The 24,460-nt window shown below is 44.1% G+C and overlaps 1 protein-coding gene across 1 annotated transcript in view; it reads left to right on the top strand.

Annotated features, from left to right (window-relative positions):
• The first annotated feature begins 1,081 nt into the window (after positions 1-1,081).
• LOC126210441 (uncharacterized) overlaps positions 1,082-24,460 on the top strand; it is a 98,028-nt gene continuing 74,649 nt past the window's right edge. Inside the window, exon 1 of the mRNA XM_049939673.1 lies at positions 1,082-1,288. Coding sequence (XP_049795630.1) covers positions 1,114-1,288 — 175 coding nt within the window. The 5' untranslated portion in view covers positions 1,082-1,113. The remainder of the gene's footprint in view (positions 1,289-24,460) is intronic.

The following is a 24,460-nucleotide window of genomic DNA, read 5'->3' as shown; positions in this document are numbered from 1 at the left end:
TACTTTTTTATTTTGCGCTAATTTTCATTTGTTCTCCAGAAAAGAAAATGCGAACGAGGTAAAAATAGAGCAGTTATGCAGAATTTTGCGAAGATATTTGCCAAAACACGTGAATAGGCTTTGCTATTATTAACTGCTTTTTGTAGCGAACTTATAGAAGTCGACGGAGATCTCAACCAACTCTTTTTCGGATCTTCTACACACGGTATGCTTCACACAAAAATACATTGGGGGAAAGCCTTACAAAAAAGTATTTGCCTCCTCAAATATCAAAACACTAATGAGTCACAATCTCGAAATTAGTTTAAAAGCACTTTACCTGTAAGAAGCCGATATGAATCTCTGACATACCAAACACTAACATTTTTAAATTTATATATGTATAAAATCGTTGTATACTTAAGATTTAATTGTCCCATAACAAGTCTTGATGGTTGTCTCGTTTCCAGCAGTAAACAGTAAAAATGAAATTTAAAAAAAAATACTTTTCAATTACTGCTCTCATTTTTATATGTCCCCGCTGTGAATATTGTCAACAATATTAGGTTCGGATGTCCAGTCTTTTTTTTTTTTTTTTTTTTTGTAAGCACATATCTACACACACAAATTCTGTAATTTAAAAATTTCCAGTGCCTAATGAAGGTTTGCGATAATGGGAGCTGGTAAAAGTATTGTTGGTTATTCAAAGCAGCTACGCAGCTGATCAGATGGTGTTGCAATATGATTTTCGACAAGTATCTAAAGCTTAGGGGACGCCACCATCCGAAAAATACAAATAATGTGCTATTTTTCGCATATTGATGTCAGGAGCATTTCTTGAATATGCCAATGCAAAACTGCTTTACTAGATTTGACAACGAGTAAACGTCTTTTTTTAACGTACCGAACAGCAGGAGCCGTCGACACAGCCTACAGCGTGCCACAGGTTGTTAAAAGCGAGCATCCGCCGAGCGAATCTTTCCGCGCTAGCCAGGGCGAATAGGCGGCGATTCGCTGCTCGCAGGCGGAAGATTTCGTTTTCGCTTCGATCGTGCAACGTCCGAACGGGGGGGCGCTGATGCCAGTTCGCTGCGGACTGCGGGGTAGCCCGCATCTCAAAGCGCTTTGTTACAGATGTCGCGTCGGGGTAACACGATGTGCAGTCTGTCCACGATGTCTACGGAGAAGCTGATAGAAGTGGTGTACAGACATCCTGAACTATACGACAAGAATCACAGAGATTTTAGGAAACTACAGAAGAAGCAACAACTCTGGAAGACAGTCGCCCGTCAGCTGGGAAGTCGGAATGGTGAGTACAAGATATAAGACTTCAAAATAGATAATCTCTGGACAGTACCCATATATCCTCTTGCGGATCAAGGAAGCGTCCGATTACACTCGTCCGCTTTGACCCTTGACATAAGGGTGTTGCGGTGTGTGGCATTACATGATGTTTCTCGAGAAATTAAACCTTTTCAGTCCTAGATTTTTGTTTTCCTCCTGAAATTTCGTTGGTGGTTCATGATGTGTTCAGTTGGCATGTATCAAGTGGACTGTTTGCGTATGGTTATCGAATGATAGTTTACTGTTCCTTTAGAGTATTAGCATTTACATCTATACCACTGTCCAATGGATGGAGCTGGGGTTGTCGAACATAGGCCTGTTGATGATGGCAGTCATTGGGAAACATTTTTGTAGTATTTCCTGTTGAGTAACTGGCGGGGTGGGAATCTGGATTGTACAGTTACGTAGTGTGGCGTTTGCCAAATGTGCTACCCTTCAAATAAACATTCTGGTGGTCTTGGGTATTAATAAACCGCTTCAGCTGTATCACTACAGGTTTCGTGGCAGTAGAAGCCATATCTTCAGGTGAACATATAACTAAAACATTAGAGCGGAAAAGCTTGGAACCTGTTTTCACCCAACATTCGTTGCCCGTCAGAACAGAACACCCTGAGCGTAGACAAAGGTCAAGGGTAGAGGGGAGGGGAGGGAGCAACTGCCCGCCCCTCTGCCTCCCCACCCTAGCCAAGAAAACTTCATTGAACGAGAGTAGAAAGGACCCTAGATTTTTACATAAATCACGCAGCGATGCCCTGGCAATCAAAAGTGATTGGAACTAGACAATATTAAGAGTTATTTATCTATCCGCGTTTTTCGCGATTTATTTTGAAAATATCCTGATTTTAGTTTAAAAATGGAGCTCTTGACAGTAAAGTACATCTACATGATTACTCCCCTATTCACAATAAAGTGCCTGGCAGAGGGTTCAATGAATCTCCTTGAAGCTGTCTACCGTTCCACTCTCGAAAGGCGCGCAGGAAAAACTAGCACTTAAAATTCTTCTGTGCGAGCTCTGATTTCTCTTATTTTGTCGTGATGATCATTTCTCCCTATGCAGGTGGGTGCCAACAGATTGTTTTCGCAATCAGAGGAGAAAACTGGTGATTAACATTTCATGAGAAGATTCCGCCACAGCGAAAAACGCCTTTGTTTTAATGATTGCCACTCCAATTCAGGTTTGTGTCTGTCGCACTATCTTCCCCTACTTCGCGATAATGCAAAACGGGGCCGCCATTCTTTGAACTTTTTCGATGTCATCCGTCAGTCCCACCTGATGCGGATGCCACACAGCACGGCAATACTCCAGAATAGGGCGGACAAGCGTGATGTAAGCAGTCTCTTTAGTAGGCCTGTCGCATCTTCTAAGTGTTCTGCCATTGAATCGCAGTGTTTGGTTTGCTCTACCCACAACATTATCTACGTGATCGTTTCGATTTAGGTTACTTGTAATTGCAGTCCCTATGTATTTAGTTGAATTTACAGCCTTCAGATTTGTGTCACTTATCGCGTAATCCAAACTAGCGGATTTTAGTACTCGTGTGAATAACTTCACATTTTTCTCTATTCAGGGTCAGGTGCCACTTTTCGGACTATAGATATCTTATCTAAATCATTTTGCAATTCGTTTTGGTCATCTGATGACTTTAAAAGACGGTAAATGACAGCATCATCTGCAAATAATCTAAGAGGGCTACTCAGATTGTCTCCTATGTCGTTAATATAGATCAGGAACAATAGAGGGCTTAATCCTCGGGGAACGCCGGATGTTATTCTATTTTACTCGATGACTTTCCGTCTATTACTACGAACTGTGACCTTTTGACAGGAAATCACGAATCCAGCCGCACGACTGAGGCGTTATTCCATAGGAGCGCAGTTTGGTTAGCAGCCGCTTGTGAGGAACGGTGTCGAAAGACTGCTGGAAATCCAAAAATATAGAATCAACTTGATATCCCCTGTCGATAGCACTCATTACTTCAGGAGTACAAAGAGCTAGTTGCGTTTCACAAGAACGATGTTTTCTGAATCCGTGCTGACTGTGTGTCAATAAATCGTTTTCTTCGAGGTAATTCATAACGTTCGAACACAGTATATGTTCCAAAACCTTACTGCAAATCGACGTTAGTGATATAGCCTGTAATTCAGCGGATTACTCCCATTTCCCTTTTTGGGTATTCGTGCGACTTGAGCAATTTTCCAGTCTTTAGGTACGGAACTTTCTGTGAGCAAGCGGTTGTATATTAACTGCTAAATATGGAGCTATTGTATCAGCATACTCTGAAAGGAACCTGACTGGTATACAATCTACACCGGAGGCCATGGCTTTACGAAGTGATTTAAGCTGCTTTGCTACTTCTCATCTTGGCAATTGTTCTTGATTGGAATTTAGGAATATTTACTTCGTCTTCGTTTAATAACTCTGCTTAAGTGACACTGCCATCAGTGACTTCACCGTAGTTATCGCGCAGTTAGTGTATTGATATTGTCTTGCCACTAGTGTGCTTTATGTATGACCAGAATCTCTTTGGGTTTTCTGCCAGATTCCGAGACAGTGTGTTGTTGTCCTCAGTTACAACTGTTTAGAAATTATTTTTTAAACGTAAGTATACAAATGTTGTTGTATGATTTTTTAATTAACTTATAAATGAAAAAAAATTCTTTTCACACTTTGGAGGATAATCTCAGATAGCTATTACATTTAGGGTCAGGGCAAGGAACGTAAGCATAAAAGGGATTTTTCATGTATCTCATCCTTACGGATCTTCAAACTATTGTTCTAAGGAACGAACCATGTGTGTGTGTGTAAATAATTTTTAATCCGTAGGCCTTATCGGGCATTTTACACGGTGTATTGGTTAGCACTGCTTATCTTGATCAGAAGGTTTTGGATTCACATTTTTGGGGTTGAAAGGATTGTTGTTGGCCTTGTAGGGTTTAATAATTTGTAAGAGAAGAAGACACGGCGAAATTCACACGCAACTGCTGAAATGGCATCCAAGAAGCTGGAAGTTAAAGAGAAGGTTTACTATCTTTGGCCCGAAAAAAGCTTGTTCTTTGAGAATTTTTCTCTCGGGATGTGTTATAGGTATCAATGTCAAATTTGGTGGGAATGTTTATTGATATTTCCTCTACAAACTGGAATTTTTTCGACCGGAAATGTCGAAGAGCAAAGACGAAGTACCGTCGGAACGAAACAAAGTTTCGATGTAGACCTTCACGCGCGGTATGTCACAGGTCAGCCGGCTCGTCTGAAATCAAAATTGAGTTCGCGTTCGCGAAGTATATAAGATTCTCTAGGAGTTGTACCTCGCTAAGTTATTTAGACCATTGTAAACAAAACGGCGGCCATTTTAAAAAAAATGGGTTTTTGACATCGATTTTTCGACTTCGTCGGCCAAGTAAAAATATTTATTGTTGATGGATCGGAATAAAAGTGGCACAACTCCTAGACAATTTAGTTAGCTTCGTCGGAAACAAAGAATCATGCCAATCGGTTCAGTAGATTTGAAGTTACCATACCGCGCGATAAAAAAACGTCATTTCGAGAAAAAAGCGTTTAAAGCTTTGACCACATATAAATGCAATATTATGCAACTTACGTTCAATCTGCTATTCCGGGTCCATAAACTAATCCTTCCTCTACCTCATAGAGGGCGTTCTGCTCGATCTGGGCCATCCTGCGCTGCTTCAGAGCCGCTCGTACGGCCGGTGACAAGCGGTTTTCGGCCGCTTGAATCCTGTGGCCGTCCGAATGCTTGGCGATATGCGTCGAACAGAGTCCCAGGGTGACTTCCATCGTTGTCATGGTCTTCAGAATTGCTGAATACCATTCGTTGAAACTGCTCACTGCCAGGAAAGTCGCAATCTCCCTAGTATCCGCGCCAGAATGCAAATACTTGGGGTATAACTTCCAAACACACGCGTTCAAACTTTCATTTGGATTTTGTGTGTTTCCTCCCAAGCACCGGTACAATAACTCGGCCTCTGAAAGAAAAAAAAAACTGGTGCGTGAAAAAGGCCGATTTCAGGCAGCTGCATTTTTTTGTTCAACCAGTCGGCCGTTGTGACCGAGCGGTTCTAGGCGCTTCAGTTCGGAACCGCGCTGCTGCTACGGTCGCAGGTTAGAATCTTGCCTCGGGCATGGATGTGTGTGATGTCCTTAGGTTAGATGGGTTTAAGTAGTTCTAAGTCTAGGGGACTGATGACCTCAGATATCCCATACATAGTGCTTATAGCCATTTGAACCATTCTTTTTTTTTTTTTTTTTTTTTTTTTTTTAACTGCGGATGACAAATATTTCCGTTCCGTATTCGGAAAAACCGTTTCAGGGATGGGTTCTAAATACTTATGGACCCAAAAATGCAATTTTTAAAAAATCGATTTTTTTGTACTAAAAGATAGTAAACCTCCCCGTACGCTACATATATACCATAAATAGAAAGCGTTTGTATTGTCAAACCGTTAAATACTTCGTGAAATAATGGTACTAGTGGTAAACACTGAATGAAAAGGCGGATTCTAAACTATATTAAACACGTAATAAAAGTCGTATTTTCTCTAATGGGAAATGTAGATTCAAGTCTCATTTGATAATCCTTGATCAGTAAAGATATGTGAGCGTCGTATTTCGTTTTATAAATTACGCAAAACGTCGTCTTAGTTTTCAGACATCACAAATTTATGTAGGAAGCAGTGTAAGAGCTAAATCGTGCTTCTTTGCTGCTATGTGCGAGCAATATAGCTTCCACTCACGGCGCATCATGGCAGTTCTTGAAACACAAACCGCTCACTCTGATTTTCCGTAGAGGCTCCGTCCTACATCTACATACATACTCCGTAATCCACCATACGGTGAGTGGCGGAGGGTACCTCGTACCACAACTAGCATCTTCTCTCCCTGTTCCACTCCCAAACAGAACGAGGGAAAAATGACTGCCTATATTCCTCTGTACGAGCCCTAATCTCTCTTATCTTATCTTTGTGGTCTCTCCGCGAAATGTAAGTTGGCGGCAGTAAAATTGTACTGCAGTCAGCCTCAAATGCTGGTTCTCCAAATTTCCTCAATAGCGATTCGCGAAAAGAACGCCTCCTTTCCTGCAGTCACTCCCACCCGAGTTCCTGAAGCATTTCGTTAACACTCGCGTTGATCAAACCTACCAGTAACAAATCTAGCATCCCGCCTCTGAATTGCTTCTATGTCCTCCCTCAATCCGACCTGATAGGGATCCCAAACGCTCGAGCAGTACTCAAGAATAGGTCGTATTAGTGTTTTATAAGCGGTCTCCTTTACAGATGAACCACATCTTCCCAAAATTCTACCAGTGAACCGAAGACGACTATCCGCCTTCCCCACAACTGCCATTACATGCTTGTCCCACTTCATATCGCTCTGCAATGTTACGCCAAATATTTAATCGACGTGGCTGTGTCAAGCGATACATTACTAATGGAGTATTCAAACATTACAGAATTCTTTTTCCTATTCATCTGCATTAATTTACATTTATCTATATTTAGAGTTAGCTGCCATTCTTTACACCAATCACAAATCCTGTCCAAGTCATCTTGTATCCTCCTGCAGTCACTCAACGACGACACCTTCCTGTACACCACAGCATCATCAGCGTTCTCTGCTTGTATGTTTGAGCAGTACGTCATTGTCACGTGAAGGCCAGTCCCCCCTGTACGAAGAACATTAATTCCTTTACCGTTAATGGGACACATTGTCAGCTTCACGCCACGTCGCGCAGTCCAACACAGAAAGATGAAAGCCAGGCTGTGAGAGGTTCGCCAAGCTTACAGAAAGACGCTGTATATTAACAGCATTAAGGAAGCATCAGTGTAACAGGTGACTTTCGTTATAAAAGTAACAGACGTTTCCTTCAGCGGTACTATGCTAAATTTTCACTGCTGGGGACTGAAACAGGGACGGTATTTGTTGTATAAGTATGTGCTAGAGAAAAACCTACTAGGCCGGCCGGGGTGACCGAGCGGTTCTAGGCGCTACAGTCTGGAACTGCGCGACCGCTACGGTCGCAGGTTCGAATCCTGCGTCGGGCATGGATGTGTGTGATGTCCTTAGGCTAGTTAGGTTTAAGTAGTTCTAAGTTCTAGGGGACTGATGACCTCAGAAGTTAAGTCCCATAGTGCTCAGTGCCAAAAACCTACTAAATGCATTTGTACACGCCTCCATGTTTTTCTGGACATATTTTCGGGCTTGTATCGTAGTGCGAAATTCATCCTCACTAGCATTGTGTAGTTCATTTGTTGCACGACGATGTGCAATTGGGTGCGCTCTTATGACTTCCCAAGAAGAGTTTACAGGTGTTGCGAGCTTAAGACTTCTTGGTGGCCATTTGAACCACGACCCATCTACCGTCTCTGACCGAGTTCACTTAGAAACTTGCGTATAGCAAGAGTATTGTTGGAAGCGCTCTGTCCTGCTGCAACCATATGCGTTAAGGGAAGCCCCTTTCGCCAAGTTGATGTATTAACCATGTTTGTGACAAGTGTAATAATTTGCGCCATTCCGTCCCTTCAAAAAAAGTGGGTTCCAAGCAGATGATGTGACGTCATCGCTGCCCATTTTATTACGTGAGACAAGTTCCTTTCTAACTCGACTGTGTGATAATTCTCTCTTAGCCAAACGACAGTATTTAAAGTACGCATGTTGCGATAAATGGCACATTCATCTGAAAACATACCTTTGGCACGGTTCACTGCATTCAGTAATTAACTAAACAAATCTCAATGTTACTTATAATCCGTCCTGATTGCAAAAATGTTTATTCACATGACCGGTTTCGCTTCCTCTAGAACAGGGGTCTCCAAACTTTTTAGTCCTCCACGAAGTCATAAGGGCCAAGATCTACCTAGTGGGATTAAAGAACCCTAGCACTCCATGATCACCGTAATGTAAGGCTAAAGGAAAGATGAAATCACAAAAATCTAAGGTTGTGGGAATAGCTAGCACTGAAACGAACTACGATTTTTATTTAATTACATAATTTTGATTGGTGGACGTACCTGACCGAAATTCTGGCGAATTTTACCGACATTCTTCACGAAAGCGTCCTGCAAAATTAACGAAATCTCAAAATCATTGTTAGCAACACTATTACTGCAAGACGTATCAGAGGTAGTGTGTCAACGCATTGTTATTTCAAGCGGCGCAACACTAAGTTTAGTTATGTAGTCTTGTAGCGAGTAGCAGAGCCAGAGAATATATTTGATAGTTCTGTTGCGTGATTGTGTCTATGTTGCCGAGTGTCTAACGAGTTTTTTTAGTGTTTCATGCGGTGTACCAGTAGAGACGACGAAGTGTGGGACAATTCAAAGTTTGAATTCGAAGAGACAAGGAAAATCTGAAAATCGAAATACGTATAGCAGGACTTGAGTATTTTTTTCACTGTATTTTTAGTGGAACTACAGTGTAATTGTATTTAATTTAGTAATTAAAGTACCTTAAAATAAATTCATTGCATTTTGTTTAGGCAGACTACTCCCTAGTTTTATTAGTATTAAATAGCGCAATTTTATTTTCAGGTTACAATCTTTTGAGAAGTTCTGTACAAATATGGAAAAGAAAGTCTGACAGTGAATGTAGAATTTTTAAAGAGCAGTGGGGATGTCAATATTTCGTGGTGGAGTCAAGCAACAAACCAATGTGTATTATTTGCAATGAAGCAATATCAGTCTTCAAAGAATACAATATAAAACGTCATTATGAGGCTAAGCACTCTCAGAATTACTCCAAGTTTACAGGATGCAAACGATTAGTCTCTGAAACACCAGCTAAAAACCCAGTTGTTGGCAGTATAGGCACCACCTCAAATATTTGGCGGGCCGGATACCAGGAATGTCCGGCCAGCTAACGCGGGCCGTAGTTTGGAGACCCCTGCTCTAGAACCATCTTCAGATCTGAAACGACAATGATACTAATTTACTATTTCACAGATGTAAACCTTTTTCATGCTATCCGATCAACATCAAATGTACCAGAACGTACCTGCAATTTCGGTTACAAGAGTAACCCGTCCACACACAGCAACCTTCACATGCTGCGTCACATAAAATTGGTTGGCAGAATGCACGTCATTTATATTAATTATAAAGCTATTCCCGACAGGTGGCGTCTGGTACATTTGTTACATTACATATGCACAAAGATAAGATTGAAAAATGCCTTCGTAAATCCTAACGACGATGGACATCAGACGACTGAACGGGTCGCGGCACAACACCGAAATAGCGGGAACCACGGAAGCAGACCATGGAGGAAAACAGGTCTACACCAGCGCCATGGATACAGGAATCGCCCTTTGTTTTCGATTGTACAAAAGTGATAATTTTATTGTGTATTTTAATTTTGACAAGTAGAGATTTTAACCTTGACAACAGATTTTAACTAAGTATTTTTAGAGATAAAAGTGAAAATCTACGTAATACAGTTTGTGCATATGTAATGCAACAAATGTACCAGACGCCACCTGTCGGGAATAGCTTTATAATTAATATAAATGACGTGCATTCTGCCAACCAATTTTATGTGACGCAGCATGTGAAGGTTGCTGTGCGTGTGGACGGGTTACTCCCGTAACCGAAGTTGAAGGTACGTTCTGGTACATTTCATGTTGATCGAATAGGATGAAAATGGTTTGCATTTGCGAAATAGTAAATTAGTATCATTGTCGTTTCAGGTCTGAAGATGGTTCTAGAGGAAGCGAAACCGGTCATGTGAATAAACATTTTTGCAATCAGGACGCGTTATAAGTGACATTATATAACGAGTGATTGCGGTATCCCATCAGACATTTGTAAACAAATCTCGGTATGCTAAAACGCGCTCATTTCGGTCTTTACTCGATAACTCACTCACAAACGTCAAGCAGGTCCGACCGTAAGGTCTTTTTTTTTCATGTGATCACTCTTTTTTTTTTTTCATTGGTGTCCTCGGTACACAGAGTTTCGAAGCTCGTCTACGTGTCGACTTGGTAGGAGATCGTTCAATAGAAGCAGAGATTCCGGCACATGTTTCTCCACTCTGCGGCCTTCTTTAACACTGCCAAAAGCAGAGGCACACCTTTCCCAATCCAGAATGCTGCTTTTCTCTGTGAAGCACTTCGATATCTTACCTGTAATTCTCCCACACTCTCTCACTGTCTGCTCCGTTTGTCGTCGTTTGTGCGCCCAGACACAAGACACTAAGCGTTCCTCAATAGAGTATGTATGACCGCTCACATTTGCCACGACTACAAATTAAAACTCAGTTGCGAAAATATGGAAACGTTAGATAGCTAACATACTACATAACACTAGATGCTAAACAGGGATAGCGGACTTCTGCCCACTCTGTATATACAGGGTGTAAACGGCATAAGGCGCCAAAATTATACAGATGGTACATCTCGGTGTGCTTGACAAAAAAATCTAATGACATTTTCTTGTATCAAGTACTTTATTTTTGTATTATTAAAACCTAATGTTCGTAGGATAGATAGTATACGCATTTCTGTTTACGTAGTCAACCGACAGTACATGGCGTACCGAGCTTATTGGCTACAATGACAGGGTGGCCAGAGAAAGGCATCGAGCCGACCAGGGGATTGAAATCATTAGACGTGCACAACGACATGTTGTGATAATCAGGTGGTACCGAAAAAAGGGATGTAACGGTTTTTGGGTTGTCAAGAATGTGTAATTCGCTTTACGTGAATTGAATACAACCAGTCTGTTTCTCAACAAGTCGATAACGAAGGTCGTAGTAGTAATGACAAGCTAATATCAAACACAATTATTTCCATTAGTACAAATTCAATCAATCACCAAGTAGATAGTTGTGCATTAATAACAATCAACTGTTTCACCTTTTTACGTCAATGCCATAACGAATACTATGTTCACATTATTTTCCTTCTGTACAACATCGTAACGAAAAGAGAACCCATTACTTCGTTTCCTCTTACACCAATACTACAATAAATGTTCGAAATGACCACCATTCGCTTCTACACATGCTTCATTACGGCGAATCCAGTTTCGTCGCACTCGTTCACACACATGCACATTGGCCTTTATGGTATTGGCAGCATCTAAAATCTTCTGCGTCATTTCGTCCACATTATTCACTGGCTCAGCATAAACAAGTTCCTTCATATGGCCCCAAAAGTAAAAATCCAATGGATTTAAATCAGGGCTGCGTGCTGGCCATCGACGTGGACCCGAACGCCCGATCCATCGTCCTGGAAATCGGCTATCCAAAAATCTGCGTACTCTGTGACCAATGTGGGGTGGAGCACCATCGTGAAGGAACCACATGTTATGACGTATGCCTAACGGAATGTCTTCTAACAACGTTGGTAACAATGTTTCAAAAAATGGTTCAAATGGTTCTGAGCATTATGGGACTCAACTGCTGTGGTTATTAGTCCCCTAGAACTTAGAACTACTTAAACCTAACTAACCCAAGGACATCACACACATCCATGCCCGAGGCAGGATTCGAACCTGCGACCGTAGCGGTCGTGCGGTTCCAGACTGTAGCGCCAGAACCGCTCGGCCACCAGCGGCCGGCAACAATGTTTCCTCTAGCAACGTTCGGTAATAGTTACCAGTCAAACGTGCAGGTAAAACATAGGGCCCAATAATGTAATTATCGAGCATTTACGGAAAGTCGTCGCTGAAAATGTGTTGCCACTACGTGGCGAGGATTGTGTACACTCCACGTGTGCATGTTATGGAAATTAGTTATTCCGTCGCGAGTGAAACACTCATCTGTGTCGAGTATTTTGTTGACAAAATCATGCTGCGCACTGTGTAACAAAAACCACTCTGAGAATTCACGTCGTGGAGGGAAATCTCGTTCTTCCAATGCTTGTACGCGTTGAATGTGGTAAGGCCGCAGACGCTCCTCTTGCAAAGTGCGATGAACGACAGTATGCGATATACCCACGTGGCGGCCGATGCTTCTAGTACTCTGACAAGGGAACCTCCCCATCGCACCCCCCTCAGATTTAGTTATGACTTGGCACAGTGGATAGGCCTTGATAAACTGAACACAGATCAATTGAGAAAACAGGAAGAAGTTGTGTGGAACTGTGAAAAAATAAGCAAAATATACAAACTGAGTAGTCCATGGGCTACATAGGCAACATCAAGGAGAACGTGAGCTCAGGAGCGCCGTGGTCCCGTGGTAGCGTCAGCAGCTGCAGAAGGAGAGGTCCTTGGTTCAAGTCTTCCCACGAGTGAAAATTTTACTTTCTTTATTTTTGCATAGTTATTACCTGCCCGTTCGTTCATTGACGTCTCTGTTCACTGTAATAAGTTTAGTGTCTGTGTTTTGCGACCGCATCGCAAAATCGTGCGATTAGTAGACGAAAGGACGTGCCTCTCCAATCGGAACCGAAAACATTTGATCGCAAGGTCATAGGTCAACCGATTCCTCCACAGGAAAACACATCTGATATATTCTATACGACACTGGTGACGGCATGTGCGTCACATGACAGGAATATGTTGTCGACCCACCTAACTTGTACACTTGGCGAATGGGTAAAAAGATTCTTCTACCTTGCCCGATTTATGTTTTCTTGTGGATGTGATGATCACTCCCAAAAAAGTGATGAAAACATAAAGAGTTTGTCACATAAACTGAAAATAAAAAATTAAAGTTTTTACTCGATGGAAGATTTGAACCAAGGACCTTTCGTTCCGCAGCTGTTCACGTTACCACGAGACCTCGGCGCTCCTGCGTTCCCAGTGTCCTTGATGTTGCCTACCTTCCCATGAACTACTCAGTTTGTATATTTTGCTTATTTTTTCACAGTTCCACACAACTTCTTCCTGTTTTCTCAATTGATCTGTGTTCAGTTTTTCAAGGCCTATCCACTGTGCCAACTTATAACTAAATCTGAGGGGGGTGCGATGGGGAGGTTCCCTTGTGAGAAGGATCTCTCTGGATGCGGTCCAGAATTCTTTCCTCAGCTTCCAATGTACGATCGGCGCGTTGTGGGCCTCTGCCTTCTGCGCGGGGCAGTAAAGAGCCAGTATCTCTCAATCTAAGGGAATTAAATATGTACTCGTCAGTTGTATTCTGTCATGATGTAACAAAAACGGAAAGCATATCAGAACAGAAGATACGTTTCGCATACGGACGAAAATTTACAAAGGTGCAGATAACTACTGTAGTTTATTAAGATGTAAATGCATAATAATCGCATACAAGTAGAGAATTACAATGACACAAACCTTTGGTGCACAGCAGCAAATGTCTTTCGTGCAGGAAGTCGTCGTTGTGGGAAGCGTTCTCGATAAATTCGTACAGCTGCCCTCGCAACACCTTTTGCCTCGCCATAAATTAAATGGTTCAAAATGGCTCTGAGCACTATGGGACTCAACTGCTGTGGTTATTAGTCCCCTAGAACTTAGAACTACTTAAACCGAACTAACCCAAGGACATCACACACATCCATGCCCGAGGCAGGATTCGAACCTGCGACCGTAGCAGTCGCACGGTTCCGGACTGCGCGCCTAGAACCGCGAGACCACCGCGGCCGGCATAAATTAAATGCATATTGCATAGTTCAGCTATAGTAAATCTCCTTTCCATGCTAACTGATAACAGAGTTGCAATAACATCTGCACAGGTTACTCGCCTACTGCTGTCGCTCGGTATATTACGAGTACAATGACGCAGCCACTCAGGCCGCAGTTGCCTCTGTGTTTACGATTTACGCTCGCGATGTCAACACGCGCAGCGGGCAATAACAGGAACCGATTGCTTACGTACGTGCACGGCCAAGTATCTACTTTTCCAAAACCATTATCCTGAGACGAACTGTTTTTTTTTTCTGGGACAACCGTAGGAAATACGCAAACATGTTACTAGACTTTTTCGTCGAGAATTTCTAGATGTGCCAACTGTATAATTTTGGCGCCTTATACCGTTCACACCCTGTATATACTGCGTAACTAAAAAAGTAAAGCGCCCAAAAGGGAGGGGAAACAAAGGGAGACGCCATAGTGATACGGTACGAGGTTTGTTCAAAAACTTCCGTAACTTCGTCCACAAAATTTTTTCAGCGCTTATCTTCTACTTATTGTGCCTGACCTCCGAAATACTCTCCTCTACAATTGATACACCGTTCCCACTACAGTTTCCACTTCTGGAAACAGTTTTGGTACTACTCTTACTGGAAAGCGCGAAAGCGCCGTCTGCGAATCTTGTCTTATCTCGTTTATCATTGCAAATCTTCATCCTTTCAACGGGGTTTTCAACTTTGTAAATAAAAAAGACCGCGGGAGCCAGGTGTAGAGGGTACAGAGGATGAGGCAGCACTGTGATTTCGTTTTTTGTGAAATAGTCACGCGTGAATACGGATGAATGTGCGAGTGCGTTACCGTGATGCAGGATCCATGAATTGTCACATTTGAGGCCGTTTCCTTCTCAGATTTCTCGCAGGCGTCGCAACTCGTTCCGATAGTACCATCCATTAACAGGTTGTCCCTGTGGCACGTTTCATTGACGTTCCTGACGAGAACGTCGTCGGTACACTTCGACGGGCGTCGTGAATGAGGGTCATCTTTAACTTCCGTCCGACCATTTTTAAGCCGTGTGAACCATTCGTAACACCGAGCACGGCTTAACCACTCTTCACCGTAGGCTTCCTGCATCATTTGGTGTGTTGTTGTAAAGGTTTTCTCGAGTTTCACTCAAAATGTAATGCAGACGCTTTGCTCCTCTAACTCTGCCATCTCGAAAATCGCGAACTCGGCGACACAACGTTCTACTCAGTACAGCACTGAACAATAACTAACAGACAACAATGAAACTTCAGACAGTTAACACTAAAGATGGGCAAACTGAAACACGTAACTGTTTCGAAATAAATGATACAGTACAATGTAATGTTTCGATACGCTGTTTCGATACAGTGAAACAGTTTGTGTTTTGTAATCTAATAAACCTACACATTTTATCATCTTGAATGTCTACTGTACAAGTATGTCCATGTAAACACAAATGAGGTGCGACAGCGCTAATCATTTCGCAGACAGTATGAAACTATCACGTAGGCGTCTTGGCAGTTTCGTATTTCCTGCAGCAAATGCGCTGCTTTCGTGTCGTGTGACTTTCATACTTTTCAATTGGCTGAGGACAGCCATAGCTGAACACAGAAGAACCACCACGAACGGAACCGGAGGTGGGAGCAAACTGCAGAAACAACGGATATGCCACTGTGATTCCCACATTCCGTTAGTACGGGTAATATACCCATCCTGCTAATTTCAATGCACACAAAGGGAATCATTGTGGATAATAGGCTCAGTGACTATAGACTCACAAATAACGCCAAATAATTCGAATAAATAACAAAATATAACAGGAAAAAATTTTGTCTTTCGAACCGTTGCTGTAAAGTCACCATGTTTCCCAGCCCTTCCCGTTCACCATTACACTATCAGTGATATGTCAAACAGATTGCTTGCAATTACACCTACATCAAATTTATTTATGTGTCTAATAACTGTCACTCTACGCCTTTTTTTATTCAAAATGTTGTAGCCTTACTTGCGTTCCTTAATACGATTACTGTACATGAAAAGAGAAGCGTATGTTATAAAAAAGTGTAATTTAATCGAATGCTTTTCACATATTTATTATTTTGAATGTGAATAGTATGCGTTGTTTTATTGTTTGGTTAGTGTTCATAAAGCACATGTTACGCCATTTCGTAATAGGACAGTCAGCTAGAATCGAAGCTTTATTTTCGGATATCTTAAGCTGCATTCTATTGCTTGTCAAAGATTTCGACACTCTTGAAAGTGTTTCATGAAGTGTTCCGTTGTGTTTCGGTATCTGTGCCGAGCCCGAATCTCGTACGACACAGAGCGGAATGAAACATCACTGTTTCGATACAATTAGTCCCTTCCAAGTGCAGGTGGACTGAAACAGCCTTATTTTGAAACAACGATACAGTTTCTGTGTCTGTCTCGAGATCGAATCTGGTGCGGTTATCCGAGACAGTGGCGAAATGAAACACCACTGTTTCGAAACAGAGAACCACAGCCGTTCCGAAACACTGAAACAATTCCACCTATCGATACACTGTATCGAAACAGAAACAGTGGCAAAGTCTAGTTAACACACTAAACACAGGCGTGAGCTGGGATGGCAACCGCATTTCGCTGAAAACCCACCATTCGCGCGAAATGACGAACGTTCCGGAATTTTTTTTGACGAACGTTTCACATGTGATGTTATTTTAGTGTTTATACACTGGAGCGCCAAAGAAACAGACATGCGTATTCAAATACAGAGATACGTAAATAGGCAGAATACGGCGATGCGGTCGGAAACGCATATATAAAACAAATGGCGCAGCTGTTAGATGGGCTACAATTACAGGTTATCAAGATTTGAGTTTCAACGTGGTTTTACAGTAGGCGCACGAGCGATGGGACACAGCGTCTCCGACGTAGCGATGAAGTGGGGATTTTCCCGTACGACCGTTTCATGAGTGTACCGTGAATATCAGGAATCTGACATCGCTGCGCCCCCCCCCCCCCCAAAAAAAAAAAAATATCCTGCAAGAACAGGACCAAGACGATTAAAGAGACTCGTTCAACATGACAAAAGTGCAACCTTTCCGCAAATTGCTGCAGATTTCAATGCTGGGTGACCAACATGTGTCATCGTGCGAACCATTCAACGGAACATCATCGATACGGTATTTCGGAGCCGAAGACCCGCCGGTGTACCACTGATGACTGCATCTATATCTACATAGATACTCCGCCATCCACCATACGGTGCGTGGCGGAGGGTGCCTCGTACCACAACTAGGATCTTCTCTCCCTGTTCCACTCCAAAACAGAACGAGGGAAAAATGACCGTCTATATGCCTCTGTACGAGCCCTAATCTCTCTTGTCTTACCTTTGTGGTCTTTCCGCGAAATGTAAGTTGGCGGCAATGAAATTGTACTGCAGTCAGCCTCAAATGCTGGTTCTCTAAATTTCCTCACTAGCGATTCACGAAAAGAACGCCTCCTTTCCTCAAGCATTTCCGTAACACTCGCATGATGATCAAACCTACCAGTAACAAATCTAGCAGCCCGCCTCTGAATTGCTTCTGTGTCCTCCCTCAATCCGACCTGATAGGGATCCCAAACGCTCGAGCAGTACTCAAGAATAGGTCGTATTAGTGTTTTATAAGCGGTCTCCTTTACAGATGAACCACATCTTCCCAAAATTCTACCAATGAACCGAAGACGACTATCCGCCTTCCCCACAACTGCCATTACATGCTTGTCCCACTTCATATCGCTCTGCAGTGTTACGCCCAAATATTTAATCGACGTGACTGTGTCAAGCGATACATTGCTAATGGAGTATTCAAACATTACGGGATTCTTTTTCCTATTCATCTGCATTAATTTACATTTATCTACATTTAGAGTTAGCTGCCATTCTTTACACCAATCACAAATCCTGTCCAAGTCATCTTGTATCCTCCTACAGTCGCTCAACGACGACACCTTCCCGTACACCACAGCATCATCAGCAAAAGGCCGCACACTGCTATCCACCCTATCCAAAAGATAACTTATGTAGATAGAAAACAACAGCGGACCTACCGCACTTCCCTGGGGCACTCCAGATGATACCCTCACCTCCGATGAACACTCACCATCGAGGACAATGTACTGGGTTCTATTACTTAAGAAGTCTTCGAGCCACTCACATACTTGGGAACCAATCCCATATGCTCGTACCTTAGTTAGTAGTCTGCAGTGGGGCACCGAGTCAAACTGCACGACACAAAGCTTTATGCCTCGCCTGGGGCCGTGAGCACCTACACTGGACTGTTGATGACTGGAAACATGTTGTATGATCGTTGCAAATTGTATCGAGCGGATGGACGAGAACGGGAATGGAGAAAACCTCATGAATCCATGGACCCTGCATGTCAGCTGGTGGCTGTTCCAGCTGGTGGAGGTGCTGTTATGTTGTGGGACGTGTGCAGTTGGAGTAATATGGGACCCATGATACGTTTAGATACGACTCTTGACAGGCGACACGTACGTAAGAATCCTGTCGGATCACCTTCGTCCATTCATGTCCATTGTGCGTTAGGACGGACTTGGACAATTCTAGCAGGACAATGCGACACCCCACACGCCCAGAATTGCTAGAGTGGCTGCAGGAACACTCTTCTGAGTCCAAACACTTCCTCTGGCCACGAAACTCCCCAGACATGAACATTATTGAGCATATGTAGGGTGCCTTTTTTTTTTTCTTTATTCAATCCAATAATATCATACATCATAACCCACCACATTATACATTAGTGGGTCTTAATATCTACAATACACTTCAATGATGTTAGCAGCATTTTTGCTTTTTAATTCTAGTTTTAGTCTACTTACACGCTACAGGAAATGAATTAGTTTCCTAATGGGTAAGTTCTAGTTTCTACTCTTAATTAGTTGTTCTAAAGGCTACTTCCTGCAGCGTTACAGGCGTGCCAGTTGTTGTATAAACTGCAGGTTTAGTTTGGGGATGTTCTTTCTACTATCTACTTAGAAATTAACTAACTACTAGGTCGCTATCTGTGTGCAATTGTCAAATTCAGGTGTTAGCGCACCTTCCCCCTATTCCAGAGCGTTGCGGATTCCTACCGTCACGGCGATTGGCCAGTCCACGCCCTGGCGGAATGGGATAGGTCGCATTGAGTCATGTCGTGTTCAGTGGTTCATGTGTTTTCCCTTCGATATTCTCGCAGGACCTTTGCTGATACCTCGCTGGCTAGGCGGTTTATAATGTCGAATGTGGTCGGGTTTCTGATTAAGTCATAGGTATCATTGTTTGGTAGCTGGTTTCTTAGGTCGCTGGCTTCATCATCGAAGATAGGGCACTCGTAGATCACGTGATCCGGAGTACTCTGTTCGGCTCTGCTGTCACACGAGGGGGTAGCCCTTTTCCCGAACCGGCAAAGATATGCCGGGTACGGTCCATGACCTGTGAGGAAGTGCAACAGTCCCTTGCTCGGTTGGAAATGCGAAAGCTGGAGGCGTTCCTTGATGTTCGGGAGCAGTTGGTAAGTCCTTCTGCCTGCTTCCTCTCTGTCTCAGAGTTCTTGCCATAGCTCTTCTCCTTTTAATTGCAAACTTATCCCCCACCCACACCCCCAAAATGCTCTCAGTTTTTTCTACATCTCCCCTTTTCACCCAATACCAGGCCGCCTGTTCCCGGATTTTGATGTCCAGGGAACACACCCCCAAGTGTGTTAGTAGTGCCCCTCCCGGAGATGTTCTGTACTCTCCGATGGAGCGCAGAAGCATTTTGCGTTGCACCCTCCTCGCAGCCATAGCAGGCACGACCCTCGTGAGCCTGTGTGCCCAGACTCCAGATCCGTAACCCGCGATGGAAGCAAGAATGGTGTTGTGGTACAGCTTTATGAGTTCTGGTGGAAGATGAAATCTGCTGTGTCCTATCGTGATGAGAATGCCTTGCAATATGTCGTTCAGAAGAGATCTCCGCCACCTCTTACGGATTTCCGGACAGCCCTGCGGGGTTGATGGTGTCAATTTGCTCCAGCTCTGCTCCAGACATTAGTCGAGTCCGTGCCATGTAGTGTTGCGGCACTTCGTACTCGCGGCGGCGCTACACGATGTTAGGCAGATGTACCAGTTTCTTTGGCTTTTCAGTGTAGGATCGACGCAAATGCACAAAGAATTTAGCTGCATGAGCCCACTTATCAGCACGACACTGCCTGAGGCAAGCTGGCCCGCAACTTTTATAACTGGTCCTTCACATCGTTAGCAATGGCACTGGGGACGGAATTGATGTCCGAGTTGTCTCAATTGGGGGCGACACCCGGGGATCTGGCTGGTCACGGGAGTTACCACTGCGTCATGCACACGTTTCAGAGTGCTACGTTCCCTGTGTGGACATGAGGGCTCAGGATGTCCGAGATGTGCCATTATGCCGTGCGAGTTCCGTCAACGTCGTCTCCAAATTATTGGAAGGATGCAGCCTCTCCCTGTGTCGCCTCCATGCTCGGCAGCGTTGGTCGCCCAGGGTAACGCAGAGCCGCGATTCGTTGCTGAACGCGACGTCACTTTGACAGTCCAGGCCACCGGGTCATTGCACCACTCCAAACGCAGCCGTTTGTGTTGTGTTGACGGCGTCTACGCATGGGGCAGTAATTCCCTAGTGCGGCTGCTGCTAGCCTTCAACCGGTGATGCAGGGTGACAATGTTGCGGGGACTCCATTACTTCTCGCAAGGCAGACGTGATAAGAAGGCGTTAGTTCCTAATTAACATTGTAAGTGTTGACAAGATGTGGCTTAAATTTAAATAGTATCGACAGAATTTGAGATGAAACTTCCTGGCAGATTAAAACTGTGTGCTGGACCGAGACTCGAACTCGGGACCTTTGCCTTTCGCGGGCAAGTGCTCTACCACTTGGTAGTTCGAGTCTCGGTCCGGCACACAATCTGCCAGGAAGTTTCATATCAGCGCACACTCCGCTGCAGAGTGAAAATCTCACTCTAGAAATTGAGATATTTATACCGAAAAAAATTAACGAACAACGGAGCTGATCCTCCTCGATACACAAAACGGGTCAGAGCATTGTTGCAGAAACAACGAGAAAAGCGCGCCAAGTTTAAACGAACGCAAAATCTCCAATATTGAGGCTCTTTTGCAGAAGCTTGACATTTAGCGCGGACTTCGAGATGCTGATATTAGTTTCGACAACGTCACTTTGTCTCGAAACCTGGCAGAAGTTCCAAAGACATTCTGCTCGAATGCAAAGAATGATAGCGGCAAGACAGTTGATGCCTTCTATGCGCCATAGCAATGGAAATGCTGTCGACGACAGTGTTGCCAAAGTAGAGCTACTAAACACAGCCTTCTGAAATTCCTTCACCAAAGAAGACAAAGTTAATATTCCAAAATTCGAATCAAAAACAGCTGCCAACATGAGTAACTTACAAGTAGATAGCTTCGGAGTAGTGAAGCGACTGAAATCACATAACAAAAGCAAGTCTTCTAATCCAGAGTGTATACCAATTAGGTTCGTATCAGAGTATGTTGATGCAATAGCACCGTCCTTAATAACCATACACTGAAGAGCAAAGGAATATTATGTAGGACCCCCGCGAGCACGCTCAAGTGGCGCAACACGATGAGCCATGTCTGAAGCGCTGCTGGAGGGAATTGACACAATGACTCCTGCAGGGCAGTCCATAAATTCTTAGGAGTACGAGAGGGTGGATATCTCTTCTGAACAGTACATTGCAAGGCATACCAGATATGCTCAGTAATGTTCATGTCTTGCGACTTTGGTGGCCAGAGAAAGTGTTTGGACTCAGAAGAGTGTTCCTGGAGCCACTCTGTAGCAATGTGAGGTCCTGCTGGAATTGGCAGAGTCCGTCGGAATGCACAACGGACATGAACGGATCAGGTGATCAGACAGGATGCTTACACACGTGTCACCTGTCAAGAGTCGTATCTAGACGTATCAGGGGTCTTATATCACTCCAGCTACACACGTCAAACACCAGCTCGACATGCAGGGTCCATGGATTCGTGAGGTTGTCTCCATACCTGTATACGTCCATCCGCTCGATACAATTTGGAACGAGATTGCGCCGACCAGGCAACATGTTTCCAGTCATCAACAGTCCAATGTCGGTGTTGATGGGCCCAGGCGAAGCGTAAATCTTTGTGGTGTGCAGCAATCAAGAGTATCTTACACATAAAATCTTTACATTAAATTACATTCTTAATTACTATGTTTGGTTGTGTAGTGCATACACATATATACACCAAAGAGCCAAAGAAACTGGTACACCTGCCTAATATCGAGTAGGACCCCCGCCAGCACGCAGAAGTGCCGAAGCTCGGCGTGGCATGGACACCACTAATGTCAGGGGTAGAGCTGAAGGGAACGGACACAGTGAATACTGCAGGGCCGACCATAAATCCGTAAGAGTACGACGGTGTGGAGGTCTCTTCTGAACAGCACATTGCGAGGTATCCCAGATATGCTCAATAATGTTCATGTCTGGGGAGTTTGGTGGCCAGTGGAAGTTCTCAAACTCAGAAGAGTGTTCCTGGAGCCAGTCTGTTGCAATTATGGGCGCGTGGAGTGTCGCATTGTCCTGCTGGAATTGCCCAAGTGCGTCGGAATGCACAATGGACATGAATGGATACAGGTGCTCAGACAGGCTGCCTACGCACGTGTCACCTGCCAGAGTCGTATCTATACGTATCAGAAGTCACATTTCACTTCAACTGCACACGCCCCACAACATTACAGACCTCCACCAGTTTGAACAGTCCCCTGCTGACATGCAGGGTCCATGGATTCATGAGGTTGTCTACATACCCGTACACGTCCATCCGTTCGACAAGATTTGAAACGAGACTCGTCCGACCAAGCAACATGTTTCCAGTCATCAACAGTCCAATGTCGGTGTTGACGGGCCCAGGCGAGGCGTAAAGCTGTGTGTAGGGCAGTCATCAAGGATACACGAGTGGACCTTCGGTTCCAAAAGCCCATATAGATATTTCGTTGAATGGTTCGCACGCTGACACTCGCTGACGGCCCGGCATTGAAACCTGCAGCGATTTGCGGAAGCGTTGCACTTCTGTCACGTTGAACGATTCTTTTCAGTCGCCTTTCCGGCCGCAGCGATGTCGGGCATTCGATGTTTTACCTGATGTTCACGGTACACTCGTGAAATGGTCGTGCGGGAAAATCCCCACTTTATCGCTACCTCGGAAATGCTGTGTCCCATCGCTGGTGCGCCGACTGTAACACCATGTTGAAACTCACTTAAATCTTGATAACCTGCCATTATAGCAGCAGTAACCAATCCAACAAGTGCGCGAATGCTTGTTGTCTTATATAAGCGTTGCTGACCCCAGCGTCGTATTCTGCCTGTTAACATATCTCTGTATTTGAATACTCATGCCTATACCAGTTTCTTTGGTGCTTCAGCGTACACAACCGTTCGCTAGACGAAAGTTCCGTACCTAAATACTGGAAACTTCCACAGGTCACAGCAAAATTTAAGAAAGGTACATTACTGGCCATTAAAATTGCTACACAAAGAAGAAATGCAGATGATAAACGGGTATTCATTGGACAAATATATTATACTAGAACTGACATGTGTTGACATTTTCACGCAATTTGGGTGCATAGATCCTGAGAAACCAGTACCCAGAAGAACCACCTCTGGGCCGTAATAACGGCCTTGATACGCCTGGGCATTGAGTCAAAAAGAGCTTGGATGGCGCTTACAGGTACAGCTGCCCATGCAGCTTTAACACGATACCACAGTTGATCAAGAGTAGTGACTGGCGTATTGTGACGAGCCAGTTGCTCGGCCACCATGGACCAGACGTTTTCAATTGGTGAGAGATCTGGAGAATGTGCTGGCCACGGCAGCAGTCGAACACTTTCTGTATCCAGAAAGGCCCGTACAGGACCTGCAACATGCGGTCGTGCATTATCCTGGTGAAATGTAGGGTTTCGCGGGGATCGAATGAAGGGTAGAGCCACGGGTCGTAACACATCCGAAATGTAACGTCCACTGTTCAAAGTGCCGTCAATACGAACAAGAGGTGACCGCGGCGTGTAACCAATGGAACCCCGTACCATCACGCCAGGTGATAAGCCAGTATGCCGATGACGAATACACGCTTCCAATGTGCGTTCACCGCGATGTCGCCAAACACGGATGCGACCATCATGATGCTGTAAACAGAACCTTCAATCATCCGAAAAAATGACGTTTTGCCATTCGTGCACCCAGGTTCGTCGTTGAGTACTCATCGCAGGCGTTCCTGTCTGTGATGCAGCGCCAAGGTAACCGCAGCCATGGTCTCAGAGCTGATAGTCCATGCTGCTGCAAACGTCGTCGAACTGTTCGTGCAGAGGCTGTTGTCTTGCAAACGTCCGCATCTGTTGACTCAGACATAGAGACGTGGCTCCACGATTCGTTGCGGATAAGATGCCTGTCGTCTCGACTGCTAGTGATACGAGGCCGTTGGGATCCAGCACGGCGTTCCGTATTACTCTCCTGAACACACCGATTCCATATTCTGCTAACAGTCATT

The sequence above is a fragment of the Schistocerca nitens genome, chromosome 10, assembly GCF_023898315.1.
Source record: "Schistocerca nitens isolate TAMUIC-IGC-003100 chromosome 10, iqSchNite1.1, whole genome shotgun sequence".
Lineage (NCBI taxonomy): Eukaryota > Metazoa > Arthropoda > Insecta > Orthoptera > Acrididae > Schistocerca > Schistocerca nitens.
This window is presented reverse-complemented; position numbering and strand designations above follow the sequence as displayed.